At 44.8% G+C, this 24,376-nt stretch overlaps 1 protein-coding gene across 1 annotated transcript in view; it reads left to right on the forward strand.

Moving 5' to 3' along the window:
* Nucleotides 1-24,376, forward strand: part of BCAS3 (BCAS3 microtubule associated cell migration factor) — a 457,979-nt gene that overhangs the window by 19,485 nt on the left and 414,118 nt on the right. Inside the window, 4 exon segments of the mRNA XM_077919460.1 lie at nt 1,191-1,222; nt 1,224-1,250; nt 1,252-1,270; nt 9,743-9,815. Coding sequence (XP_077775586.1) covers nt 1,191-1,222; nt 1,224-1,250; nt 1,252-1,270; nt 9,743-9,815 — 151 coding nt within the window.

A 24,376-nucleotide genomic window follows, 5' to 3' on the forward strand; every position in this document is an offset into this window, starting at 1 on the left:
GGGTGCTGGAACTGGAGCTTTGTGAGGGGAATACATCTGCTTTAAATATAAGGTAAAAGGAAAGATAAAGGACCCCTGGATGGTTAACTGTGGGGTTGCAGCCCTCATCTCGCTTTCAAGTTGAGGGAGCCGGTGGTCCACAGACAGCTTTCCTGGTCATGTGGCCAGCATGGCTAAACTGCTTCTGGCGCAACGGAACACCGTGACAGAAACCAGACTGCATAGAAATGCCGTTTACCTTCCCACCGCAGTGGTACCTATTTATCTTACTTGCACTGGCGTGCTTTCAAACTGCTAGGTTGGCAGGAGCTGGGACAGAGCAATGGCAGCTCACCCCATTGCAGGGATTTGAACCGCCAGCCTTCTGATTGGCAAGCCCAAGAGGCTCAGTGGTTGAGACCACAGCACCACCCGGCTTTAAATATATGGTGCCGATGGGACTTGGGAAAGAGACTCCAGCTTTCACATAAGGAGAGTCCTGCTCGATCAAGCCAAAGGCCTGTCTAGTCCACCATTCTGTTTCCTACCGTTGTGCATCAGATGCTTATGGGAAGGTTCTCCTGCTCGTGACCTCCATTCGCTGGTATTCAGAGGAGTTGAGTTGTATCCAGTGTGTATCCAGTGTTAATCATATTCAGACCCGTTGAAGTCAGTGGACATGCCCAATTTACACCCGTTAATTTCAGTGGGTCTGCTCTGAGTATAACTTGGCTATATACATGCCATAATGCCTCTAATCCCAGAGCAAACATGTAGCCATCGTAATCTAGTAGTTTTTTCATGCAAGCCAAAAATAATGGTTGATTGTTATTATTTATTATTTATTAAATTTATCATCTGTAGATGTCAGGGTGGTTCACAGCATAAAATATAACACAAAAATACATAATAAAACAAGAACAAAACAAAACCAATACTGGACTCTCAGATTTTTCAGTTGTTGCAGTGTCTGTTGTTGTGGAAAGAGCTTTTCATCAGGGAAATGATAGAAGAAATAAATAATTATTTTCCCACCCAGATTACAAGAGAATCAGAACTATTATTTTAATTTTCTGGAGTTCTTTTTTTAAAACAACAACAAGCAAACACTATTGACACAAACCATTGAAGCTGCTTTAGAATGCTCAGCAAGGGACAAGAAAAGCCTTTGCTAAGGTGTCTGTGCTTATTTATTCTGTTACACAGATCAGCGGCGAGGCCTCAGGAACTTTACTCCATCCGACCACGGCCCTGTCCGAGCTGCTCGGGTTTCTGCCATCGCCACAGATTAGTAAGTACAAAATCCTGTGTATTAACCCTCCCACCTTGATCTCTTCTAATCATCCTAGCTGCTTGTTGTCCAAATGTTCACACATTCTGTCAATGGAATGTGAGCATCCCTTTTTGTTTTGCCATGCACCTGACCCATTCATGCAAGAGTGACACCTGTGGTTTTTGATGCAGGGTGAGCTGAACCCTCCAGCTTCCCTGACTTTCAGTGCCTGTGATTCATTCCTCTGCTTTTCTCTAGGTCTAGCTTATTTCTAGTGTCTTGGATGGGCAAAAGGTTTTGGGCAACTGACTGTGGGGTGGGAACGGAGGGAGCGGGAAGGGTGAAATTTGGATGCTAAACTCAAATCTCCTTCCCCCTCCCACCAAGTTAACCAACAATGTAACCAGTTAACACCATGTTCTGCCAAGTATCCAAAGCCTAATTCAGAGGTTTTCAACCTTTTTGAGTCCATAGCTCCCTTGACCAACTACATTCTTTCTATGGCGCCCATTTGGGGCTCAGGAGCCCAGTTATGTCACCCCTTGCCTGCAGAGCTGGCAGCCTCTCACCTTTTTTCGAACACCCTCCCTCAGTCTTCTCTCCTCTCCCCTCCCCCCTCTGGTCTCTGAGCTGCCCCTCCCCCAGCCCCAAAGAGAGGTGCCTCCTCACACTGCCCCATGGGGACTTGTCTGTCCATTCTCAACAGCAAGGGCTGCCTGCCTGGGCTCCCTCACCTGCTTGCTTGCTTACTCTGAGGCCGTATCAGCTCCTGGCAGCCAGTACCCCATAGACAGCTCAGGGGCACAATTTGCCTGCGGACCTTGTAGCCAGGGCTGCTTCAACAAACATCTGTGCAAGCCTTTGGGAGGCAGAGATGCGAGAGGGCATCAGAGGAGGGAGGAAAGGAAAGAGGGACAGAGACCAGTGTTGCCCGCGGCACCCCAGTGTACCATGGCACACTGGCTGAAAACCACTGGCCTAATTCAACAGTAGCTAACGTAGAGTCCTCCCAAGGTTATTGGACTCCAGCTAGCCTAGCATATGTGATCAGTGGCCAGGGATGATGGGAGTTGGAGTTGAGCAGCATCTGGAGGGCACCACATTGTATGTCAGCAAAACAAGCATGTGATTACATAAACATGGTGGTGGCTGTTGCATCTACTGTACTTTGGACATCAGGCAGGAGCTTCAGTGACAGGCCGGGGCTGTGAACTTACAACCTGATTGCTTAGACAATACCATGTGCTCCACAAATTGTGAATCTGCTGTTGAGTACTGACCTCAGCAGCCCAAGAACCTCTGCTTTGATTCAAAATCAAGTTTCTAGCCTGTATTGTAACAATGAAAAGCTGGCAAATCAGTTTTCGCTTGGTGGTGCTGGCATCTTTCTTTGTGTGGTTTGATATTCTGCTGTACTCTTTTCTATAATATAGGAGAACAATTCAGATCAGTTCATAATCATTTAGATTATTTATTGAAACATACAATGGTACCTCGGATTAAGAACTCAATTCGTTCTGGAGGTCTGTTCTTAACCTGAAACTGATCTTAACCTGAGGTACCACTTTAGTTAATGGGGCCTCCTGCTGCCGCCGCCGTGCAATTTCTGTTCTCATCCTGAAGAAAAGTTCTTAACCCGAGGTACTATTTCTGGGTTAACAGAGTCTGTAACCTGAAGCGTCTGTAACCCGAGGTACCACTGTATTTTGGTTTCTTTTTACATAGCTTAGTTAGAGAGCACAGTGCTTGATTAAAAGCAACCAGATGCATTATTGACCCGTATCTGGAATTAGATGAAAGTAAAGCCTGTAATAGGAGGCCCAGGATAGCCAATGTATGAACCAGGAATTGGGAGAGGAATAAAAGAGTTTTTTGTAAAGAAGGAGTGATAGCCATCAGCAGTGCTGAAACACCATTTTACTGGGGAGCTATTTTTTTAAATATATTTTTTAGGTGGCTGGATGTAGTAGGGGCTGCTGGTGGATAGACTTGGCATGTTCCTTGAAAGAGATCGTACCCTGAGATAGTCCACTTGGTTCCCAGGTGTGAAAGGAAAAGCTCAGGCTTTTAACTCTGTGGCTGTTTCAACATTGTAGCTTAATAGTTTGTCAGCTGTGTTGCTAAAGCTCTGTAATCCTTTTGATGTTGGGTTCCTTAGCTGCGCCGTGCTCTTAGGAGCATAAAGCCGCTGTTGTTTGGGCGAATTATTCTGTGCCTTCGGTTTGGGAAAGATACCTGGGTGTATCTGATTGAGCAGGTTCTATAGCAACGTGTGCCTGTGTTTGTGTGTGCTTGTGTTTCCCTGGATTTGAAACTAAGGACGACCCCCTTGAAGTCTGATAGTCCAGTCCCATGGCTTTCAAATTTATCTAGTAGCGGAGGACAGCGGTGGCGTCAGGTCGGGACTTTGGGGCAGGGCTCCAGAGCCTCACTTGCAAGGTTGAAATAGAGGCACTGCAAATGCAACTGGGCTGGCTTAACCTGTTTTCAAGCAAGTTAAGTAATGCACATTGCCATTTAAAAAGCGTAAGACCTGCACAAGGCCATTAAGAACAGAGTCTAAAATTTCCTAACTGCAACCGCTGGTCAGTGGACTCTTTTAAAATAACTTTTTAATTGGGTTTAATAACAAGTATTATCATCATCATCATCATCATCATCATCAATTATTCAAATAAATAGACCAAGTCTTCTTGCACCATTTGTGTATCACAAAAATTAGCAGTATTATCTACAACGAAAATTAGCAGTAATAACTACAACACAGATAAAAAGTTGGCAACCTATGTGATGACCTGACCAATATGTTTTTATTCAGGGAACAGCCCTAAAATATCAATAATTCTGACGTTGCAACTTTTGCTACATGAAAGTACTGCTACTTTACTCCAACTGCAAATTACCCTATCGTATCCTGCAAACATGTTGCCACTGAAAGAAAGCACATGAAAATGGGAGGCAGAAATGAACCTTGTAGTTGCTCTTCCAACTCTGAATAATGGTGTGAAGTGAAACATCTTGCCTGGCCTTGGATTTTATTCCAAATTACACAGAATTCTGCATTGCTCACATCTGTGCCTTTGCTTTAAAAAAAAGAAAAGAAAATAAGGCAACCTAAAGGGCTGACTTAGTGTGTTTGTCTGTGTTAAATAAAGTAATAATAATTATTTAGGTTGCTCTGTAAAGGAAGGCAGATGTTTAAAACACTTGTATGTGGTCAAGCGTCTTGGGTGGCTGTTCGGCTTGCCAGTCTCTTAATACAAAAGTAATTCTTTAGCAGGCGTGCTATGCAAAGCTTAACTTAGAAGGTGACCCAAAAATGGTAGCAGCTTTTAAGCAGCCTACAGATGGGGCGAGGCAGGTCTTGGTTATTATAGTGACATGTTTCTGGTTTGATGGTGGTAGAATGAAAGCTGTCCTGTGTAGACATTGAAGAGAAATTACAGAGCATAACTCTCAGGTCTTGAAACCTTTTTAGAGCTACATATTAAAATCTGGACAAAAGTTCTAATGGGTTCCATGTTTTATGAAGGCCTTTGTTGGCCGGGTTGGACCCCTCAGGTGGCAGTCTTTAAAGAAGATGGTTAAATGCAGTCTTGCTTTACTCAACAGTAACCACCAAACTTTACCTCCTTTTAATACTAAGTTAAGAACTTAGGGGCTGGAGCAAATTCCTCTTGCTGCTATTAAGGAATAACTGCCATGTTTGATGGAAGGAAAGTGTGTATGTGTGTACACATGTGCGCGCGCGCGCGCACACACACACACACACACACACGATGGGTCCAATGGAAAAGGTGAAAAAGGGACAGGAGTACCAACCTCAAGAGGCTGAAGAAAGAGGAATGCACTTTTTATCATGTCGGAAATATGTTGGGTATTAGTAAAAAGTGCATTCCTCTTCCTTCAGGATCCTGAGATTGGTTCCCCCCCCTTTTGTCTTTCAATATAAGGGGACGCGCTGCACCCCCCCCTTTATTTCCCTCACAAGACTAGAACTGGGGACCCACTCTGTGAAATTGTTTGGTGATAGATTCACACATTCGGCTTCAACAATAGATTTCAGTAAATGTAGTTTTTTTATAAGGTCTCTGAAGCTATTTATTAGGATAAGGGTTAAGAATCAAGTTAAGAGCCACTCTGGCCATAAAACAGCAACATGTGCTGGTCTCAGCAGTAGGCAACAGTGGAGGTGCATCTGTCCTACAAGCAAGTAGAGGTGGGAGAAAGGACGTCAGAGAATTCAGAAGCAGGAGCAAAAATGGTTAATGCCATGGTTCAGAAATCATATGATCAGTATTCACTGTTGTTGCTGTTAGTCCACAAAAAGAATGTAACTGATTACACACACAAACACACTTACATTGAGATTCTTTTGCAATGAAATGAATGGGGTGAAATAATGTAAGGACCATGTAACTTGCATCATTTATGTAATCAACTTTCTAAGTTTTGTAATTTTGTGACTGTGGACAGTGAGACAAATAATGCCATTTTTGGTGGAAGACAAACAGCAGTGGAACGGAAACAGCACTGCATGCAACAAACCCAGAGCAGAAAAGAAAATGATGCCCTCTTACATCCCTACCTGGGAGAAAAGTGGTATAGCAGCCTTTGCTGACCTGGGGCCATCCGGCTGTTTTGGAGTACAACACCCATCGACCCCCAGCCAGCACAATTGGCGTTGTAGTCCAAAATAGCTAGAGGATGCTAGGTTGTATATTATCTTGCACCAGTGATTCAAATTGGCAAAGTCCCCTGTTCACTCAGTTCCCACCTCCATGTTACTGTATGTGTAGACCAGGCAAGTACCAAGCCAAACCAACTGTGTGAAAATGCCTTTTCACCACTCTTGGCAAGGCTTTGAGTGTTGGGTTGTCTTTTGTATGCATGCCTTTTTCTTTTTTAATTGACAATGGCTCAGTCTGACACAGCTTGTGAAATTCTCTCTGCTTAATGGAAACTTTCATTATGTTTTTTCTTTGTTTCAGATAGGCTGGATGATGACAGGCTCCCCCCCCCCCTTTCCCATTTTCTTTCTTTTTATATAAAAAACCCCGAAATTCCTCTAAACAGGATTGCGGAGGAGATGGCGCCTCATTGGCAGGGGAGACAGATTTCATTACTTTAATTGTGTGGTTTATCGGGATCTTCAGCTTTTGCTTTTTTTGTGTGGGGGTGTGGGGCGGGGGGTTGAGGGTTAAATTCTATGAAATGCAACAGTGTTATGACAGAATTAAAAGGATTTGAAATAAAGGAGTTTAAGAGAGAGGCCTTTGCAGCGGGATTTCGGTAGTTTTTGATTTGATGGATTTGGCGAGCTGTGGGCTTAAGAGAGAGAGAGAGAGAGACCCCCTCAGATTGTCTTTTGCCATTTTGTTAAACATGTTGCACAGGGCAGGTGTAGCATGGCAAGTTGCACATATGAAGAGCGCGCGCGCGCACACACACACACACACACAAAGCAAGTAAACCATGTAATCCACCCATAACTTACATTCCCACTGAGGAATGTAAGAAGGCATCGTTTTGATTTCGCCCTTCATTTGCTCATGCAGCACTGTTTCATTTCTGCCACAGTTCGTATTCTGCCCAGAACTACATTATTCACCTTTCTGTTTGTTGTGGCATAATTAAGTAGGTTCTGTAACCCCCACATTAGTGGGCGGACGCCTGTAGTAATAAAAACCTACATTTGTTGAAATCTATTGTTGAAGCTGAATATGGGGTTTTTGTTGAATTTTACTGTCTCTAAAATGTGAGAGTTCAGTCTCACACGCCACCTAAAACGTGGGGTTTTTTTTGGGGGGGGGTCTGTTTTAAAATGGATTTAGCATTTGGTTGCTGGTGCCTTTTCATTCCTCAAAATTCAAACATTTATGCTCCATGATTCGGTTACATTCATTTATGAGAGTATTTATAAACCACACGCGCACACACATATATAATGTAATCAGGACGGTGAACAAGAAAATAGTTAAAACATCATAAATGTGTGAACTAATAATATGCAGAACAAATGACCAATACTGAATCAGAGTAATTTTCTAAAAACACTTGGTGAATTAGAAATGTTTTCAGAAGGTCTTGATTCCCTCTTCCCCTCTTTGGTTTTACTCCTCCGCCCCCCCGCCCCCCCGCAACTTGAAGTTAACTTTATGTAACTCCTGGTGTCCACGGAGCTTGCTCAATTCTTGGGTTGTTCTTTTGCAAATCTTGGGGTTTGCCCAGTGTCCTGCATTCACTCAGTCAAGGACAATGGTCAGCAGTTAAATTCTTTATTGACAAAAGCATGCATTTACAGCAGCTGCTAAGGTGCACAGAATATATATACACACACACACACGCTTCTTGCGACTGTGTTGCTGGCATTAACATAACTTTTCCAGGTTGGTGCCTGGGAGAGCAGTTGAAGCAACAGTGGGGCCACACACATCCTGGGCTTATGTACCCTTGTCAGATGGAGTGTGCTTACACAACCTGAGACTTCTCCTATATGGAACATGCCACTGTGCTTGCCTCTTCAAGCCCCTTTTAGTTCTAGGAGACAGTGGGGCATGGGAAGTCAGGGTTTTGGCTTGCCCGCCCCTCGCCTGAATAGCCTCTCATTCTACTTCTGACACGTCCTGTTTCCCCTCCTCTGACGCTGACTGCTCAGACTCTTCCCCTTCCTCCAGCCCTGGCTCCTGCCTTGTAGGTGTCACAGAACCCCATAAATATCTGGCTCCTGGGTCCGCCTCCGCCCCCCTTGCCTCTGCCCTCTGCTCTTAAGAGCTCTGCCAGTCCCGGACACCCAAGCATGCTGTTTTCAGAGGCCCCGAAATCTTACTGTTGAGCTTGCTATTAGAAGAGGTCTAATTAGAAGTCTGTTGTAGCCCATGTTAACATTTCTTCCATATTCTGTTCTGTAAGATGATTCTTTCTGGTATACAGAATATTTGAAGCAACTGGTCTGTTGCAAGTGACTTTTTTATTTTATTTTTAAAAAGAGCTTTAAATGTTTATCAACAGGTTGGTTGAAATAATGCAAATGTGACTCGCAGAAGGCTCTGTTGATGGTGAAACTGTCTGTGAGTCATTAAACGCTGAATAAACCAAGACATAATTAGGAAGGGGAAGTTCCATAGATGATTGGTAAACCTTTTATGCACTTAAATTTGTACCCATTCTCTTTAATCTTCTTGAGGACTGTTGAGTGAAAAATCTGTTTGCCTGTGTTAATGGTTTTTCTCTTTCAGATTATTTCAGATTAATGCATTTAGAAGTACACAGTTAAACTGTGAATTAAGCTTTGATGGAATGGCTTTTCAACAATACTTTCTGTTGATCAAATAACCTGGATTCTAATGAGAGGCAAAACCAACTGTTAAAGGCCCCGCAGTTCACTTTTTAGAACAGGGTTGTTCATTTTGTTGTTCCTCGGTTATTTAATTTCTGAATAGGAAACAGAACATTCTGCACTGTAATCAATTGAGTTTCTTTAAGTGGCCCATTGTTGGATATTCGCAAATATTGCAAGTGCTTCATAGTCACGTTGATCTTGCATTGTGATGGACATTGAGTTCTTCCAGGCAACTGGTTTATACAGCATTTATCCTGATTTGTTTACAGGATGGTTAGACTATGAACCTTTGCAGACTGATTTTTTGGGGTTGGTGTGTTCTGCAGCACATCATTGGCACAATAATAGTGCATTAATGGTAGCTCTATACTGGGCCATCCCCACGTAATTTCGCTTTATTAGTTGTTCTGTTACACTTCCTCAGTGTTACTGTATTATTGGTTCCTGGAGAGGCATTATTGTGCTAAAGTGTAACAAAAAGAGGAACAGATAGCACCATTGCCCGGGACATTTGTGCTATGAAAAGTTACAGGTTTTCAGCAGAAAGCTACAGGACATGCACTGATTGGAATGGAAGCAGTATGTCCATCCTGAAACTTTTGCAGCTGCAAATTGTATTGAAAGCAGGATCGTATGTAACTGCCCTGAAGCTATAAGGAGCACAAATGGGCAGGAACGCACAATGAAGAGGGCACCTGGAGGGCCCTTCCTTGAATGTTAGTTCAGATTTGTTTAGAAAGTATGAAAACGAGCATTTGGCCTACATCCATCCTGATTTGCTTGTGAGGTGTTTTACATGTTTCCCCACTAACCATTTATTCGTTCCACACTTTTTGAATCATTTGCTCGTCGCTTTCCAAACCGCAAAAAAATGTTTTATTTTGGGTGACAAGAACCATTTAATCCACTTTAACTGTGCAGACATAAAATTCCGGTATGCCCTTGAATCTCTCCCACAACAAAAGTGACCACCTGGAGGTACCTACTGTTGTGTATGCAGGTATTGTGACTGGCGAAGCCATAATTTGCAGAGGACAGGCCTCTATTTCAAGCACTGGCAAAAAAAAATAAAAATTAAATGCCAAAATATTATTCGAATGAAGAAGTCATTTTGGATTTTTGTTTTGTTTTTGTTTTACTCTATTCAGGTCCTCAGAAGAGTGATAACTTTGCTGAGAAGAGGCCTCTCCTTGCTGTGTGTAAAAGCATTGGATCTTCTGGGTAAGTTGACTGGTTCCAGATTGGTAGCTGTGTTAGCGCTGGTTGCAACAAAACAGAACAGAGCTGTGTGACACTTTAAAGACCCAATGCAGAGCCTGCTTCTTTCCCTTCCTCCATCTTCTGTTAATTTCTTAGCTGATTCTTGGATATTAGTTTTCTCTATGATTCATCAATAGTAACATCTCCAAAGGATAGCAGGTGTCTTCCCCCCTGCCCCCAAATACTCCTTGCTCCCTCAGCTTTCAGACACAGCAGGTTGCATCTGGCCAACTATGTTGTGCTCAGACTTAGACCCATTGAAATTAATGGACCAAAGTTTATCTGAGAGGCCAGTATATTTGCATTTAATAGCTTCAATCTAGACTAATTTGGGGTTTATTCATGCTTCCTCTTGTCCCTGCTGCTTTCCCCCAGGGAAAACTGCTCTTTAGTGCTCAATTGGCACAAACAGCAATTGTGTTTCTGTGGATTGCTGTGTGTTTTGAGCTAAAGAGCAGGCTTCCTCTTGAAAAGGAGCGGGGCAGGGGACCTTGAAAGTGTGGGTCAAGCAGAAAGCCTCTTGGACTTGGCTTTCAAGCCTAGGACAAGCAGAAGTGTTGGCGAGTCCATAGTTGAACTTGTTCCCACTGAAATCAATGGCTTTAAGTCATGACTAATTTATCTGGATCCAATCCAGGTAAAGGTAAAGGTACCCCTGCCCGTACAGGCCAGTCGTGTCTGACTCTAGGGTTGTGCGCTCATCTCACTTAAGAGGCCGGGAGCCAGCGCTGTCCGAAGACACTTCCGGGACACGTGGCCAGCGTGACGAAGCTGCTCTGGCGAGCCAGCACCAGCGCAGCACACGGAAACGCCGTTTACCTTCCCGCTATAAAGCAGTACCTATTTATCTACTTGCACTTTAGGGGTGCTTTCGAACTGCTAGGTAGGCAGGAGCTGGGACCGAAAGACGGGAGCTCACCCCGCCGCGGGGATTCGAACCGCCGACCATACGATCGGCAAGTCCTAGGCACTGAGGTTTTACCCACAGCGCCACCCGCGTCCCATATCCAATCCAGAGTCTATAGCAAATCCTTGCTATGTTGTTTCTAAGACTATAAAACAAATAACAGTTTAATAGCCAATTGTAGCAATGGGTGGATTTCCCCCCTCCTTCCTTTTAACAAACAAGAAAGGAAAGAAAAAGCTGGATTCTGTGCCCAGTACCACATTCTGCACTTTTCCTACTACAGTGGTACCTCGGGTTAAGAATTTAATTCATTCTGGAGGTCCGTTCTTAACCTGAAACTGTTCTTAACCTGAGGTACCACTTTAGCTAGTGAGGTCTCCCGCTGCTGCCGCCGCACGATTTCTGTTCTCATCCTGAAGCAAAGTTCTTAACCCGAGGTACTACTTCTGGGTTAGCGGAGTCTGTAACCTGAAGCGTCTGTAACCCGAAGTGTCTGTAACCCGAGGTACCACTGTATTCTGTGGAATTGCAGCCTGCACACAGCTTAACCAATGAGACACGGAGTTGCACATCTTCCAAATCTCTCATTCCACTCCCACCAGGCTTGCTCTTAAGATGTGCCTGGTGGATGGCGCCTATTGTGTTTTAGCTGCTTTGGGGTCGGGGGAGAGAGGCTGTTAACTGATCGTCCTTTAGGATATGTTTACAACTCACAACGCTGTTTACACTGGAGATTATACGCTTGTCAGGATGTTTATAATCCCACAAGCAGCCTTTTTGGTCAAAAGGTCTGCACGTACTTAGGGGGCCACGAATGCCGCTTTGCGGTTGTCTGCAGGGACTTCTCTCCATAACTTACATCCAGTCCCATCCTCCAAGGTAACCCAAGAAGCGTTTGGAAGTCAGCCCAGGGGCAAATGGGGATGTCAAGACCATAGTTGAGCCTGCATATTTTGTGCTTAGTGGGGGCAAGGCAGGGGAAGATTATGCGTCAAGGGTAGTTGAGCTGCAGTCATTCCTAATTATGTGCTCCGCCTTTATTATTTGATTTCTTCTTCTTCTGCAATGGGTTAGAGCAAGGAGCTAGGTTGCATCTGACCGTAAAGTCCTCTTTACAGCCTCTTCTAGCTTTGGTAAGCATTGCATAATTATGTATTGCCCACATCCTTTCATGCCCTTCTTGGAGCCACATCATGAGGACTAGAAATGTGGGTTTTTTAAAAAAAAGTTGAGAGAATGCTGAAATTCTAGAACATTGGCTTGGTTTGGGGGGCCTTGTTGCAACCTTTTCTCATGGGGGAGGTGCTCCAACCCATTGATCATTTTGGTTCCCCCTTTCTGCTTAGAGAATAGGAGAGTTAAGATGGGGCATGACAGACGTGTGTAGAATTATGCATGGCATGGAGAAAATGGACGGGGAGATATTTTTCTCCCGCTCCTATATTGCTAGAACCTGGGGACATAAAATGAAGTTGGATGTTGGAAAATTCAGGACAGATAAAAGGAAAGGCTTTTTCCACACACCACGTAGTTATACTGTGGAATTTGCTCCCACAAGAGGTAATGGTGGCCACCAACTTAGAAGGCCTAAAAAGGAGGAATATTAATGGAGCATAAGGTTATCCATGGCTTCTAGCCATGCTGGCTGTGTTGCACCTCCACTGTTGGAGGCAGCATAGCTCTGAGTACTAGTTGCTAGGAGTCACAAGTGGGAAGAGCACTGATGCACTCAGTTCCTGCTTGCAGGCTTCCCATTGGGGGAATCTAGTTGACCACTGTGAGAACAGAATGCTGGACTTAATAGGACATTGGTGTGATCCAGCAGGCTCTTCTTAACATTCTTTTCCTGTCAACTGAACAGCTAAGCAACATCTGCTGTCAAAACTCAGTGCGTTGCAAAGGATCTGGGGCATGTTTGCTTGGCATGGTGCTCTGGCTAGGTTTGTTGGCCATTATCTGCATGGAGTTGAACCCTGTGGTTGTATGCTCCAGGCTCTCCGGACATTGTTGGATTCTAACTCCCATCAGCACCAGCCTGCATGGCAATGCTCAAGACAATGGGAGTTGTAGTCTGGCAGCTTCTGAAGGGTCACAGGTTCCCCATCCCTGCTGCAGGTGAAGAGTAGTTGCTGTGGGTGTCTGTCTAGCTGTCTCTCAGGAAAGCTCGCTGATCATCTCATTGAGCTGCCCCAGCTAATATTTTGAAGGTCAGAGATCTGAAAGCTCCACCAATTTGGAGGGAGGAAAGCAAAAGAGGGCAGCATACAACATTTCTTCCACCTTTTGCTCAAGGGCCTCTGCTTCAGCCTGCAGAACTGACCTAGTGTAACCCAGTTGCGTGAGAGGAGGATTGCAAATGGTGCTTCACTTCCTGCCCTTGCACCAGCAGTGGTTAGTTTTGTGCTGACCTGAGATTACTGAGTCAGTACATGTGCTACATTTCTCAAGCAAGAAAACAAACAAAGGTCCTCCAGTCTCTTCTGTTCCTCGTAAAATGCCTTCACACAGAGCTGTTGCATGAGGCCCCATTTGGTAACCTGCAGATTAAGTGTTCCTTGCCATTTTGTATGTGTTCCAAGTGAGCCGTTGTGTCCTTGCAATTTATATGCTGCATGTTCTCTTTTCTGGCCACCCCAAATATTAAATTACCGTTCTCTCTCAATCCAAAGAAACCCTTGCATGTGGAAAAAGAGGTATTGTTATTCCTTTTCGAGCCGGCCCTAGCGTTATGCAGCGAGTAAGACAACTGCTTCAAGCAGCAAAACCTGAGGGGTCAGGAGTGAACAGGGCTGCATGGGCCGCACAATCTGCCTTGCTAGAGTGCTGCTCTTAACTGTCATGTTGGGCCATATTCCATCACCAGGACTGAATGTGCCGCCAGTTGGGTTGACTTTTGCATGTGGAATATAGTAAGGGCAAATTTAGTATGGCATAAGCTTTTTGTGGATCAGAGCCCACTTCCATTTTTTTTAGCACTGAATAAATTAAAATAAAAAAATTCCTTCCAGTAGCACCTTAAAGACCAACTAAGTTAGTTCTTGGTATGAGCTTTCGTGTGCATGCACACTTCTTCAGATACACAGTGTAGTGTATCTGAAGAAGTGTGCATGCACACGAAAGCTCATACCAAGAACTAACTTAGTTGGTCTTTAAGGTGCTACTGGAAGGAATTTTTTTTGTTTTGACTATGGCAGACCAACACGGCTACCTATCTGTAACTCAAATTAAAATAGTAAGTAGCAACATTGATCCTTGGATATAAGTAAGTTCCTCAGCCAGCATTTCATGGCATTTTTTTTAATGGAGTTCCCTTCCTTTTTGTCCTTGTAAATCCAGGCTCCAAGCTGTGAGTTGCGTGGGCGTAAGGCAAGGAGCCAGGCTATATTAAAGGTGACTCATAGTCAACTCTCAGGCCTATACATGGTTGTCTTTTTCGTGTGTGTGCTACATTTACGGGGGCGGAAGCAGCATATACTGTGAGACATGCGACCGTGGCAGGCGTCTCTCGATTGGGTGGGGGGGAAGAGTTTCTGGTTTAAACGATGAGAATTCTGCACACATTCCGATCTACTGCACGAGAAGGGCTTATTTACAAACATGTTAATATACTGTTTAACTGTCTCTCACAGTTCCTGGAACAGCTGCTTTCTGTTCCATCACTTGCCTTTTGGTGGGACTCTTGAGGAGGGCGAGCTCCTCTTAAGGATGATTGGGCACCTAGTGAAGGGCCTATGCGAGGCATGAGGGCCACATTCCCCCAGGAGCCACCTTCTGGGGGCCACACACCAATGTTGGCAAGAGCCAGTGGTGAAAGAGAACAGGCAGAGATTTGTTACCATAGACTACAATGCCATTGCTCGTATACCAAAGAACATAAAGTCCGGCACCCTCTTCTCACAGTAGCCAACCTGATGCCTGTGGAAAGCCTGTACGCAGGATCTCTGCACAACAGCCCTTCTCCCCATTTCTGCTCATGAAAATCCACCAGCATTTTAATGCAATTTTCTCCTAATATTAACTCGTTTGTATGTGTATACACATTTTTGCAAAGCAGCCCCATCCTAAATTAATGCAATTTTGTGTTATTTTAACTAACATATTCATTTGTATGGACGTTTTTATACACTTTATAGACATTTTTCCACATATTACTTGGCTGGAGGATCACATTGCAAAATTCAGAAAAGTGCTAACTTCAAAGGATGTCTGTGTTTCAGTTCTCATATTGTTTTGTAAAGTGCAGTTACTGCACACTGAATCATATTTCTCCCCAGTTCCTAGCTTTCAGCAGCTTGTCCCCTGTGCAACAAGGTCAACCTAATCAAGGCATTGCCTTCATTTAGGTGTTGGGTTTTTTCTTATGGGTCAATGCAGCTACTTTTTTTTTTGCTTTATATATGACATGTTTAGTATGTGCTCTCCACCCCTATGTGGCTGGAGTTCAACCTAGGACAGGGATGGGGCACCTCAGTTCCTTGGGCCCAGTGTGGCTCTCCAGGCATCTCTGTCAGGACCTTGGGACTCTCCTCAGGCCACACCCCTCACCAGCCCTGCTTTGAACCCTCCTTGAGTGTTTTTGCCTGGCTTGAATGTGTCCTTGAACTCTGATAATGCTTCTCGCTTGCCTGGATGGAGAACAGAAAGATGCATGAATGTGTGGAAACTAGCCTATGTGCAGAAAGGTGAAATTCGCATTTGTTACTATGCTTTCTTTTGCCTCTGGTCCCGCTCACGACTGGCATGTGGCCCCTGGAAAGTTTTCTAGGAAGGAATCTGGCCCTTGGGCTGAATAAGTTTCCCCACCCCTGGCAAGGATATTGCATGTTCCCAGGGTGCTTATTAGCACCCCCTTTTCAGAGATTGCAAAGGGGGCTCAGGGGCCAGTTCCAGTACTCCATGGAGTCATAAAAGCGCTCCACATCACAGTCTGGCTTGATCCTCGCCTTGACATTTTTTCCACACGGAACCCCCCCCTCCCAACCTCTGAAAAGGGTCTAATGGAGCTTGCTCGGTTCCCCTGCATCATGTGCTCCTGCTGGCATCGCCCCCTCCTATTCCAACCACCGAAAAGGATGCAGCCTTGATGCACAAATGGGAAACAGATTGTGTCTCCTGGCAGACTTTGTGATGCTGGATTCATTGCTGCTTCAGCTAACTTTGGGGCCTTAGATTACAAGATTTGCAAATTGAAGGAAAACTTTTCCCCCCCCCGCCCCCAACCCCAACCCTAAATGAAGGAACATCTGCAGAAACTCTGCTTTTTAGCACAAGCTTGGAGAAGCAGCATCGAGAAGAGGAGGCAAGTTGGGGGGGGGGCAGATCATGAAGAAAACTCATCGAACAGCTTGAAAATATGTTGAGCAGAGGAATATAAGAGATTAAAAATGCATAAAATCAAACTTGAGTTATTTGAAACGTGCCCCCCCCCCTGCAAAGACCCTGAAACTAATTGCTTTCTCAGAAATTCAGGAAGTATTTAGTGATGTTATGTGCAGTAGCAATTGGGATGTTTAAGGAGCAGGAAAACTAGCTGAGCCTTCCTCATGGTGGTGTTTGCTTGTCTGCATAGGGATACATTTTGGAATCTTGCTGTGAAAGAAATGTTAATGCTGGGAATCCCTGATAATCCTCAGCAAGGCCTCTACAGACCTGAATAATATGTCATCCACACTGTTTCAGTTAAGAAAGGCTTCTAAAACTATGGTGTAGCAAAATATGGTGTAGCAAACTATGGTGTAGCAAACATTAGTCATTCTCAGAAGGGAATGCCTGTGACTAACACAGACCCAGTAATTTCAATGGGTCTACATTTAGTAGAACTTAGTTGGATTACACCCATAATTATTTCTAGGCCCTGGAGTCAGCAGACATCACCTTTTGAAACTCTTGGGGTTCCAGCACCTTGGAGAGGCCTAGCCATGAAGCCTGCCCCTTGAAACTTCTCCTTTCTAACTGTCCAACCAGCACTGGGAGCTGCCATTTTATTTTCCCATGATGACATTCAGGGGCATTTGAAACATCACCTCCCTGCACCCAACCCATTCAGCTGTCACCACTATCAGATAAGCATGTCAGGGTCATGGGCATAGAAGGAGGCTCTCTAGGGAGCATTTAAGATGGAATTGGGCTTGATGGGAACATTGCCGTGGCATAACAGACTGAGAGAGAAGAGGCGCCAATAGGCTGTTCATTGCAACTCTCTTACTGCATGATGAGTCTGGAAAAACCTTAATTTGGACAAGAGAGAGAGAAAAGGTGAGGGATGTATCCATTAATGTTCTACTCAGAGTAGGCCTATTGAAATGGATGGGCCTACTCAAGTCAAGTCCATTAATTTCAGTGGATCTTCTCTGAGTATGACTAACATTGGATATAATTGTCTTTAGTTGTTTTCATTGTTTTACAGCTGTTTGGTGTGCTTGTAACCCTAGACCAGGCATAAGCAAACTCTGCCCTCCAGATGTTTTGGGACTACAGTTCCCATCATCCCTGACTACTGCTCCTGTTAGCTAGGGATGATGGGAGTTGTAGTCCCAAAACATCTGGAGGGCCGAGTTTGCCTACGCCTGCCCTAGACTTCTTTGAGAGGAAGGCAGGATTTAAATTTCAACAACAACAACATAACCCATTAAAACCACTGCCCCTTGTCTTACACTGGTATCACCACCACCACCATCATCACCTGTATTTATATCCCATCTTTACCCAGACTCTAGGCAGCTTTCACAAATTAAAACCAGATAAAATACAAAAAGCTAAAAACACATAACAGAAAATAGTTAAAAATAATTGAACTGTATCAAAATAATGTATGCCACAGAACTCATCAAAATGGGTGTATTTTGTCTCCACCTCCCTAAAACAATGCCTGTCTTCATTTGAGCTTTTTTTACACACTGATCTTATGCACACTCACATACACACTTGCAGTGAAAGAACAGGGTGGACTAGATGGACCAATGACCTGACTGGGTGCAGGGCAGTTTCTTGTGTTCCAACATGTACAGCAGAGATGGGGAATGCATGCTTCTAACCCTCAAAGATGCTAATGAGCTACAGTTCCCAGCATCTAGTATGGCCAGCAGATTGCAGATTCTGGGAATTGCAGTCCAACATCTGGAGGGCCACAGGGTCCCCATCCAAGGAGTCTGGAAAGAAGATAATGCGACTTCAGTTAAACATATGGAGGCTTAATTTTTTGTTTGAAGTGAGCTTTTGTGAAAATCACACTTGGAATTTTTTCCGGAGTCAGTTTATTAATAAAGTACCTTGGAAGCTGTTAACATTAACAGCCTGTTTCAACTGCAGGACATTTATGGACGTGCTAATGTTTGGCAAAGAAGCCATTTCAACAGGCAAATATTTTTTTTTTATTTAAAAAAAAAAACACCCTGGTGTTTAAAGCTGAACTTTATTACTACCTTTAATCATGTGTGTGTAATTAATAGAAACCCACTGCCATTGCGTTACAAGCCATCCATCTGTGGTAGTTCTTGATGGGAGACTCCAGTGTTCAGCCATGAAGGATCTGCGGTTCATAATGTTTTTAAAGAAGTGTCTAGTTGTGAAATGCCTTGGAAGTGGCAAATTGGGGGGGGGGGAGGGGGCTGTTCTTCCCCACCCCACTTTGGGTGGATCACCCAGGAGAAGGGAATTAACCACGATGAATAAGCTTTTTGTTCACAGTTCTCCAGTGTCGGATCTGAGTAACTCTGCCACTGCCCCGTAATTTAAAAACTGGAATGTCTGTGTAAAGGCTCCTCTCGGTGCCAAACAGTTACCCAGTGAAATCGGAGGCTGGTTTGGAAGTTTGAATCTGAGGAGGGAGCACTCCAGCTTTGCAGTCAAGGCACCTAGAAAGGGTGGTTGGCATCCTGCCTTGTTGCATTTGGATTTCATCCGTCCTCAAAGAAGCTCAGGGGGAGCGTATGTAGGTCTTTGCTTATTTTATCCTCTTTGCAAGCGCATGAGGCAGCCAGGGCCAGACGCTGGTTGAAACAAGATTTTAGCTCCAGCAAAGTCCCAGGACTTGCAGCAAATATCACTTCCTTAAAATAAAATGAGATTTGTGCACTTCTTACAAATACGTGTATCTTAGTCCGTGGGCAGGGAACCCTTAGGCTACATCCAACCCAGAAAGCATCTTCTGGTTGCCCGCCAGCCCCCTCCCAAAATCATATCCCTTTTCCTTTTGCTTTGGGTGCATACACAGCATGCATTTAAAGCACATCTCCCCTGCCCCAGAATCATGGGAACTGTTGTTTGAGAAGGGTGCTGGGAATTGCAGTCTGTGAAGCAGGGGCAGCCCTCCCCATTTCACCAGCTGACGTGAAATGGGAATGTAACCCCCCTGGTGGCACCCCCTAGTGGCACCACCACTGAAATGCTTCTTCATTCAAGCTCAGCAAGAGCCAGGGCGTTCTGCAAGGCTTTGTTGCTTCTCCGCCTCAGGGGCAGGGAAGATGACCAGCAACAGGGCATATTGGAACGCCTCACTCTCACTAGCAAGAGGGGGCCGTTCCAGCGGCAGTGGAAGTGGTGGGGCAGGTGGGGCCTTTTGTACTGCCTCTTCGGTTGGCCGGCTTTTCTGCAAGGGGTAAACTACTACAGGGTCCATTTGGTGGGGAGAATTTGCTTTTATGTACGGTGTATATGCAGCCTTACTTGCAAAGGCACCTCTTCTTCTTCTGGCATGTCTCAGTTGCTTAGTCTTAGCCAGATAAAAATTGCATGTGCAAAATCTGCAAAGGAAGCTGCAAATGGGAGCAACTTCTTTTTGGACTTCCATCAGCACCTCCGATGATCTTCCGTCTTAACCTCCTTTTATGCATTACTTAATTTTATATTGTCTTTACCTCTCTTAACTTGTCATCTCCCCTTTTCCATTTTCACAATATTTCCAACAATGCTCCTCACAGAACTTCTTGCAAACCTACAAACATCGTCTGATCATCACAAATACTGCAAATGGGAGCAACTTTGTGGACAAACTCTTCACCTACATCAATTCAAAATGTTGTCATGAATTTGTGTGCGTCTGTGAAAAACCCCCCAAATAGGCTGCCCCATCAACCATCTCTGTTCTCTTGGAATATCTTAGAAAATTATGAGACATTGCTTCAAAAATAAACAGTCGCCCAGTTCCCCAAACACTCTCTCTCTAATAGGTCTGGTGAAATGTTTTGCAGAACTTTTTTCGTGAACTGGTGTGCGATTCTCCTCCATCTCAAGAACTTTCACCGTTCTTTCCCCTACAGCTTCTGTTATGATGCCTAAAAATAGGTTTAAATTAAAACTTGCTCGCTTTCCCCCAAATTTAAGCACTCTGTTGGGACCTATAGGGAAACTGAATGTGTATGTGTGTGTGTGTGTGTGTGTTGTCTCGGCAGGGGCACTGGAACCCACCCAGTTAAAACATTAAGCAACAGCCGGCTGAAACCACAGGTTCCATTTGCTTTCAGACGTTTCATATGTGGCTTAGGTATGGCAGAAAGGTTTGGCCGGGGGAGAAGACTTTTAAAACCATTTTGAATGCATAGATTTAGCAAAACGTCTACAGCTGAAATCTTGAGAGGGTGTGTATTAAGAGATGTGGCAGCAGCCTTAAGCCCTGGGGGACAAGGAGGGAGCCGCAAATCTAAATAGGAAGTTCTGGGATGCTAATTTCTTCATCACCTTGCCCCAGCCATAAACTGAGATATGTGTGCCTTCTAAGGCAGGGTTTTCAAAAGTGGTGCCTTTATCCCCCCACTCCCGAGAGGAAGGGCGTTACAGAGAGCTTGGTTTGCAGGCTGGAGGAATGCTGGCAGTGTGATTTGTGTGCGAAAAGGCACAGGAATAGTTAGGAGCAATATGGATGTTCTTCACTTCCACCATCTTCATTAGATTTCTCACCCACTCTTCACCATAAGGTCCCAGGGTGGGCGACAAGGACATAAAACACAGTATTTAATACAATATTAAAATCTCTTAAATACCATTGGCTACTAACCACGGTGACTATGCTCTGCCTCCACTGTTTGCCTCTGAATGCCAGTTGCTGGGGATCACACATGTGGAGAGTCAGTGTTGCACTCAGGTCCTGCTTGCAGGCTTCCCCTTGATACATCTGGTTGGCTACTGTGAGAATAAGATGCTGGTGCTGGCCTGATTCAGCAAGCCAGCTCTTATGTCGACCCTGTTAACCTTCTTGTCTATGACGGATGTGTTCTACCTCCAGGAAGCTTTTGGTAGACCTTCTCTATCCAGCAGGGCCCAGTGGCAAGTCTGAGGATGGGGTCAGTCAGGTTCCCGAGAGTACTTCATTGTTAGATTGAGTCTCTAGCCTGCATTTCCAGCAGCTTGGCACACGGGGCAACTGTACATAGAGCTGAAAGATAGAATCATAGAATTGTAGAGTTGGAAGGGATCACAGGGGTCATTCGTCTAGCCCCCAGCAATGCGGGAATCTTTTGCGCAACATTGGGCTTGAACCCATCGTCCTAAGACTAAGAGTCTCGTGCTCTACTGACTGAGCTATCCCAGGGACATTAGAAGCTGCCTTACATTGGTCTATGTTACTGTGAAGGGAAATAATAAAGATTGGAGGCTTGAAGAAGCCGTGGGGTACAAAAGAAGTTTCTGATGTATGATAGTGTGAAAAAAGTGAAAAAAATGGTTTGAGAACTATGAACCTTATATGTACAGAGTGCGCCTCTCTTGCCAGTATGGGACCTTTGTACAGCAAGCCCACAACTTGTGCACATTTAACTTGTGCACATTAAGTTTTACATTCTTGGCAAAAAAATCGAAAAAAGAATTGAAAAGGGTGTGTAAAGGAGGTGAGCATCTGGGCAAAAAAGACTCTGGCAAACCCACCTGCCATTGCACCCAATGTGTTTTGACTCTATGCGATTTTGGCTTTACTCCCAATCCCTGGGATGCAACGCCCTGCGTAAGTTGAGGACTTACTGTACTTCATAAGGTGATTCCACAATACAGTGTGAGAACAGGATGTGGGACTAAGTGGGCATTTTTAATTACATTTTATGATTTTATGACAACGATTAATAAGTGCTGATTATCTGTGTTGCTATTTCTTGACTTGGCTTCATTGAATGGGTTCGATGACAACTTTATCAGCTCATCAAAGGGTCAGTGAACTCAGACTGGCAGCAGCTCTCCAGGTTTTCATTCCCAGCCCCATTTCTTTGAACCTGGGACCTTCTGCATGGAACGCAGGTGTAACACTTTCCTTGGTTCTACACCCACCAGCTTCTGACAGTTAGGCATTCATAACTTTTAAATAACACCAGAGCTGTCCTGCCTCTCTCATTTGCCTTGCTGTGTCCTACAGGCTCCAGGGTCAAGTAGTTCCCAGTTGTGAGGCCGGGGCAAGAGGGAAGACAATAGAGATGTGAGCATCTCTCCGGGTAGGCCTGCCTGAATTACAAATGTACTTTGATTGGTTAAAAATAAAGCCATGACAACGGCACTTTAAAGACCTGAGATGATGGGACCCTGGATGCAAGGCAGAATTTTCTGCAGCTTCCAGAAGTTTCCACTGCAACGTGTGCAAATTAGGCATAACGTTTGAACTCGTGTCCCATCCCATCCTCCTGCTGCCCTGTGCTACGTTGTCCTCCATCTGCATTGGAGGACTAAAGCAAAACATCCGTCTTGAGAGCTTTAGCAATTGGCCAGATGAGCCCATCTGCCGTGTACAGTTGCTTTTCCACAAAGGGCAGCTGTCCTGGCCACTGGAGCGGGGGAGGCTCTGCTAATCCTGAACACCATCAGAGGGGCAATCAAGCCAGCCCAAGGACTACTCTTTAAAGAAAACAAAACCACTTAAAATTATTAAATAATGTAACCGCTATCAAGTTAATTAGAAGAGGAACAAACTCCACCAAAATAAATGTGTTTTCAATATGGGCTTTCTTCAGGACGGGGCTGGCGGTGTGTGTGTGTGGGGGGGGTGCGGGGAGGGTACAGTACAAACCAGGGAAGGAGAGGAAATCTTATTTCTGGCAGCCCTGTAGACATGGAACTGTGGTTGAACTTTTTACCCTAATTACGTCCTTGCTAATGCCCGGAGCAGTCTGGAATCAAAGCATCCCTTCAGGCCTTGGAAAGTCTCTGATGTGGCCAGCGTTTGTTGTGTGATGAGGGTTACTTAAGGGGGAAGAGGGGATGAAGAACAGAAGTAAAAAAAAAATAAAAAAAAAATGCACTGGAATATAGTGACAGGGTGCTCCCCCCCCCCGCTTCTTCTTCCCCTTCAGAATTTTCTCAGTTACCACCCACCTCACTTGTTGCCTACAAAAATAGTGTAATTGTTTGCATCTGTGTGTTTTTGTCTGCCTTCGGAATAGCTGCTATAAATCAATGTGACAGAGAGTCGAGCGTGCGCCTTCCTCCTTGCTTTTCTAATTGGTGCTGTCTCTTCCTAGAGTTTCTATCTGTTGCACAAGGTTAAGAAACAACAAAACACCTTGCAAGAAAAAAAAGGAAGGGAGTAAAAATAAAACCCCTCTCCTCCTCATCCCTGCAAGCAGCATTGAATGAAGGTGCAGATCATTGCCTTGAATGTTTCGCTTTCCTTTCCTGCTCTCTCCCAAGAGGTCGGGACAGCTTGATAAGGCAACTGTTAAATGCATTGGAAGGGTTAATAAAAGTTTCTGAAACGGATGAATGGATTTATTTATTGATTCCATGTTTATTCTGCCTATTCTCCACCGAACTCTATAGGAGCCACACATGCTTGTCTCCTCTCACCCTGGTCCATAGCATGCTGTCTTCACAAACAGCTGTGGGGTAGGCTAGACCAGGGAGTACAGACTCAAGGGCCACATTCCCTTCTAAGCTGCCTTCCAGGGGCCACATGCTGGTGGTGAGCGGGGCCAGAAGCAAAAGTGGGTGGAGCAGCTTTGTACAGTAGGCTTGTTCCTGTGCTCCCCTCTCAGCAAGGAGTGTGGCCTGTGGTGTGTTCTGGGGCAAGATAGACTGGCCCAGAAGGTCACATGTGGCCCCCAGGCCTGAGATTTCCCATCCTTCGGTTGGGCTGAGAGATTGAGATTGGGGTTACCTATGGAGCTTCATAGCTAAATGGGGATTTGAACCTGTGGCTTCCCCCATCCTCCTCCAATGTCGTAGCTTAGGATGGAACCTTCTGTGGCCCTCCAGATGTTGTTGGGCTGCAACTTCCACCATCCCTGAACACTGGCTCCATGCTGGAGCTGATGGGAGCTCGAGTCCCAACAACATTTGGAGCACCCATGTTGGCTACATCTTTATTTAAGGGATAAAGGTAAGGGTTTAAGCTAGTGGATGCTGCCCTGCATACTTTGGAGGAGACTGGGATGCAAAGGTAATAGAAGTTGTTTATATGTATATCAGAATAAGGGAGCTTTTAATGTGAAATAAGGATCAATTAAAATAATTCACCTGAATTGCAAATCTCAAATTTGGGGGGGTTTGGTTTGGGGGCTTCATCTTCCTCCCTATAGACATCTGCAGGGATTATCCCCTTCAGACATTGGGTATGGTGTGTTATGGGACTGTGGGGTCTTGTGGGCAGAAGATCTTGGCTTGTGTGTATAATTAAATAGTTGCTTTCAGAGGTTCTGGAGGCCAA

Source organism: Podarcis muralis, chromosome 15 (genome assembly GCF_964188315.1).
Source record: "Podarcis muralis chromosome 15, rPodMur119.hap1.1, whole genome shotgun sequence".
Classification (NCBI taxonomy): domain Eukaryota; kingdom Metazoa; phylum Chordata; class Lepidosauria; order Squamata; family Lacertidae; genus Podarcis; species Podarcis muralis.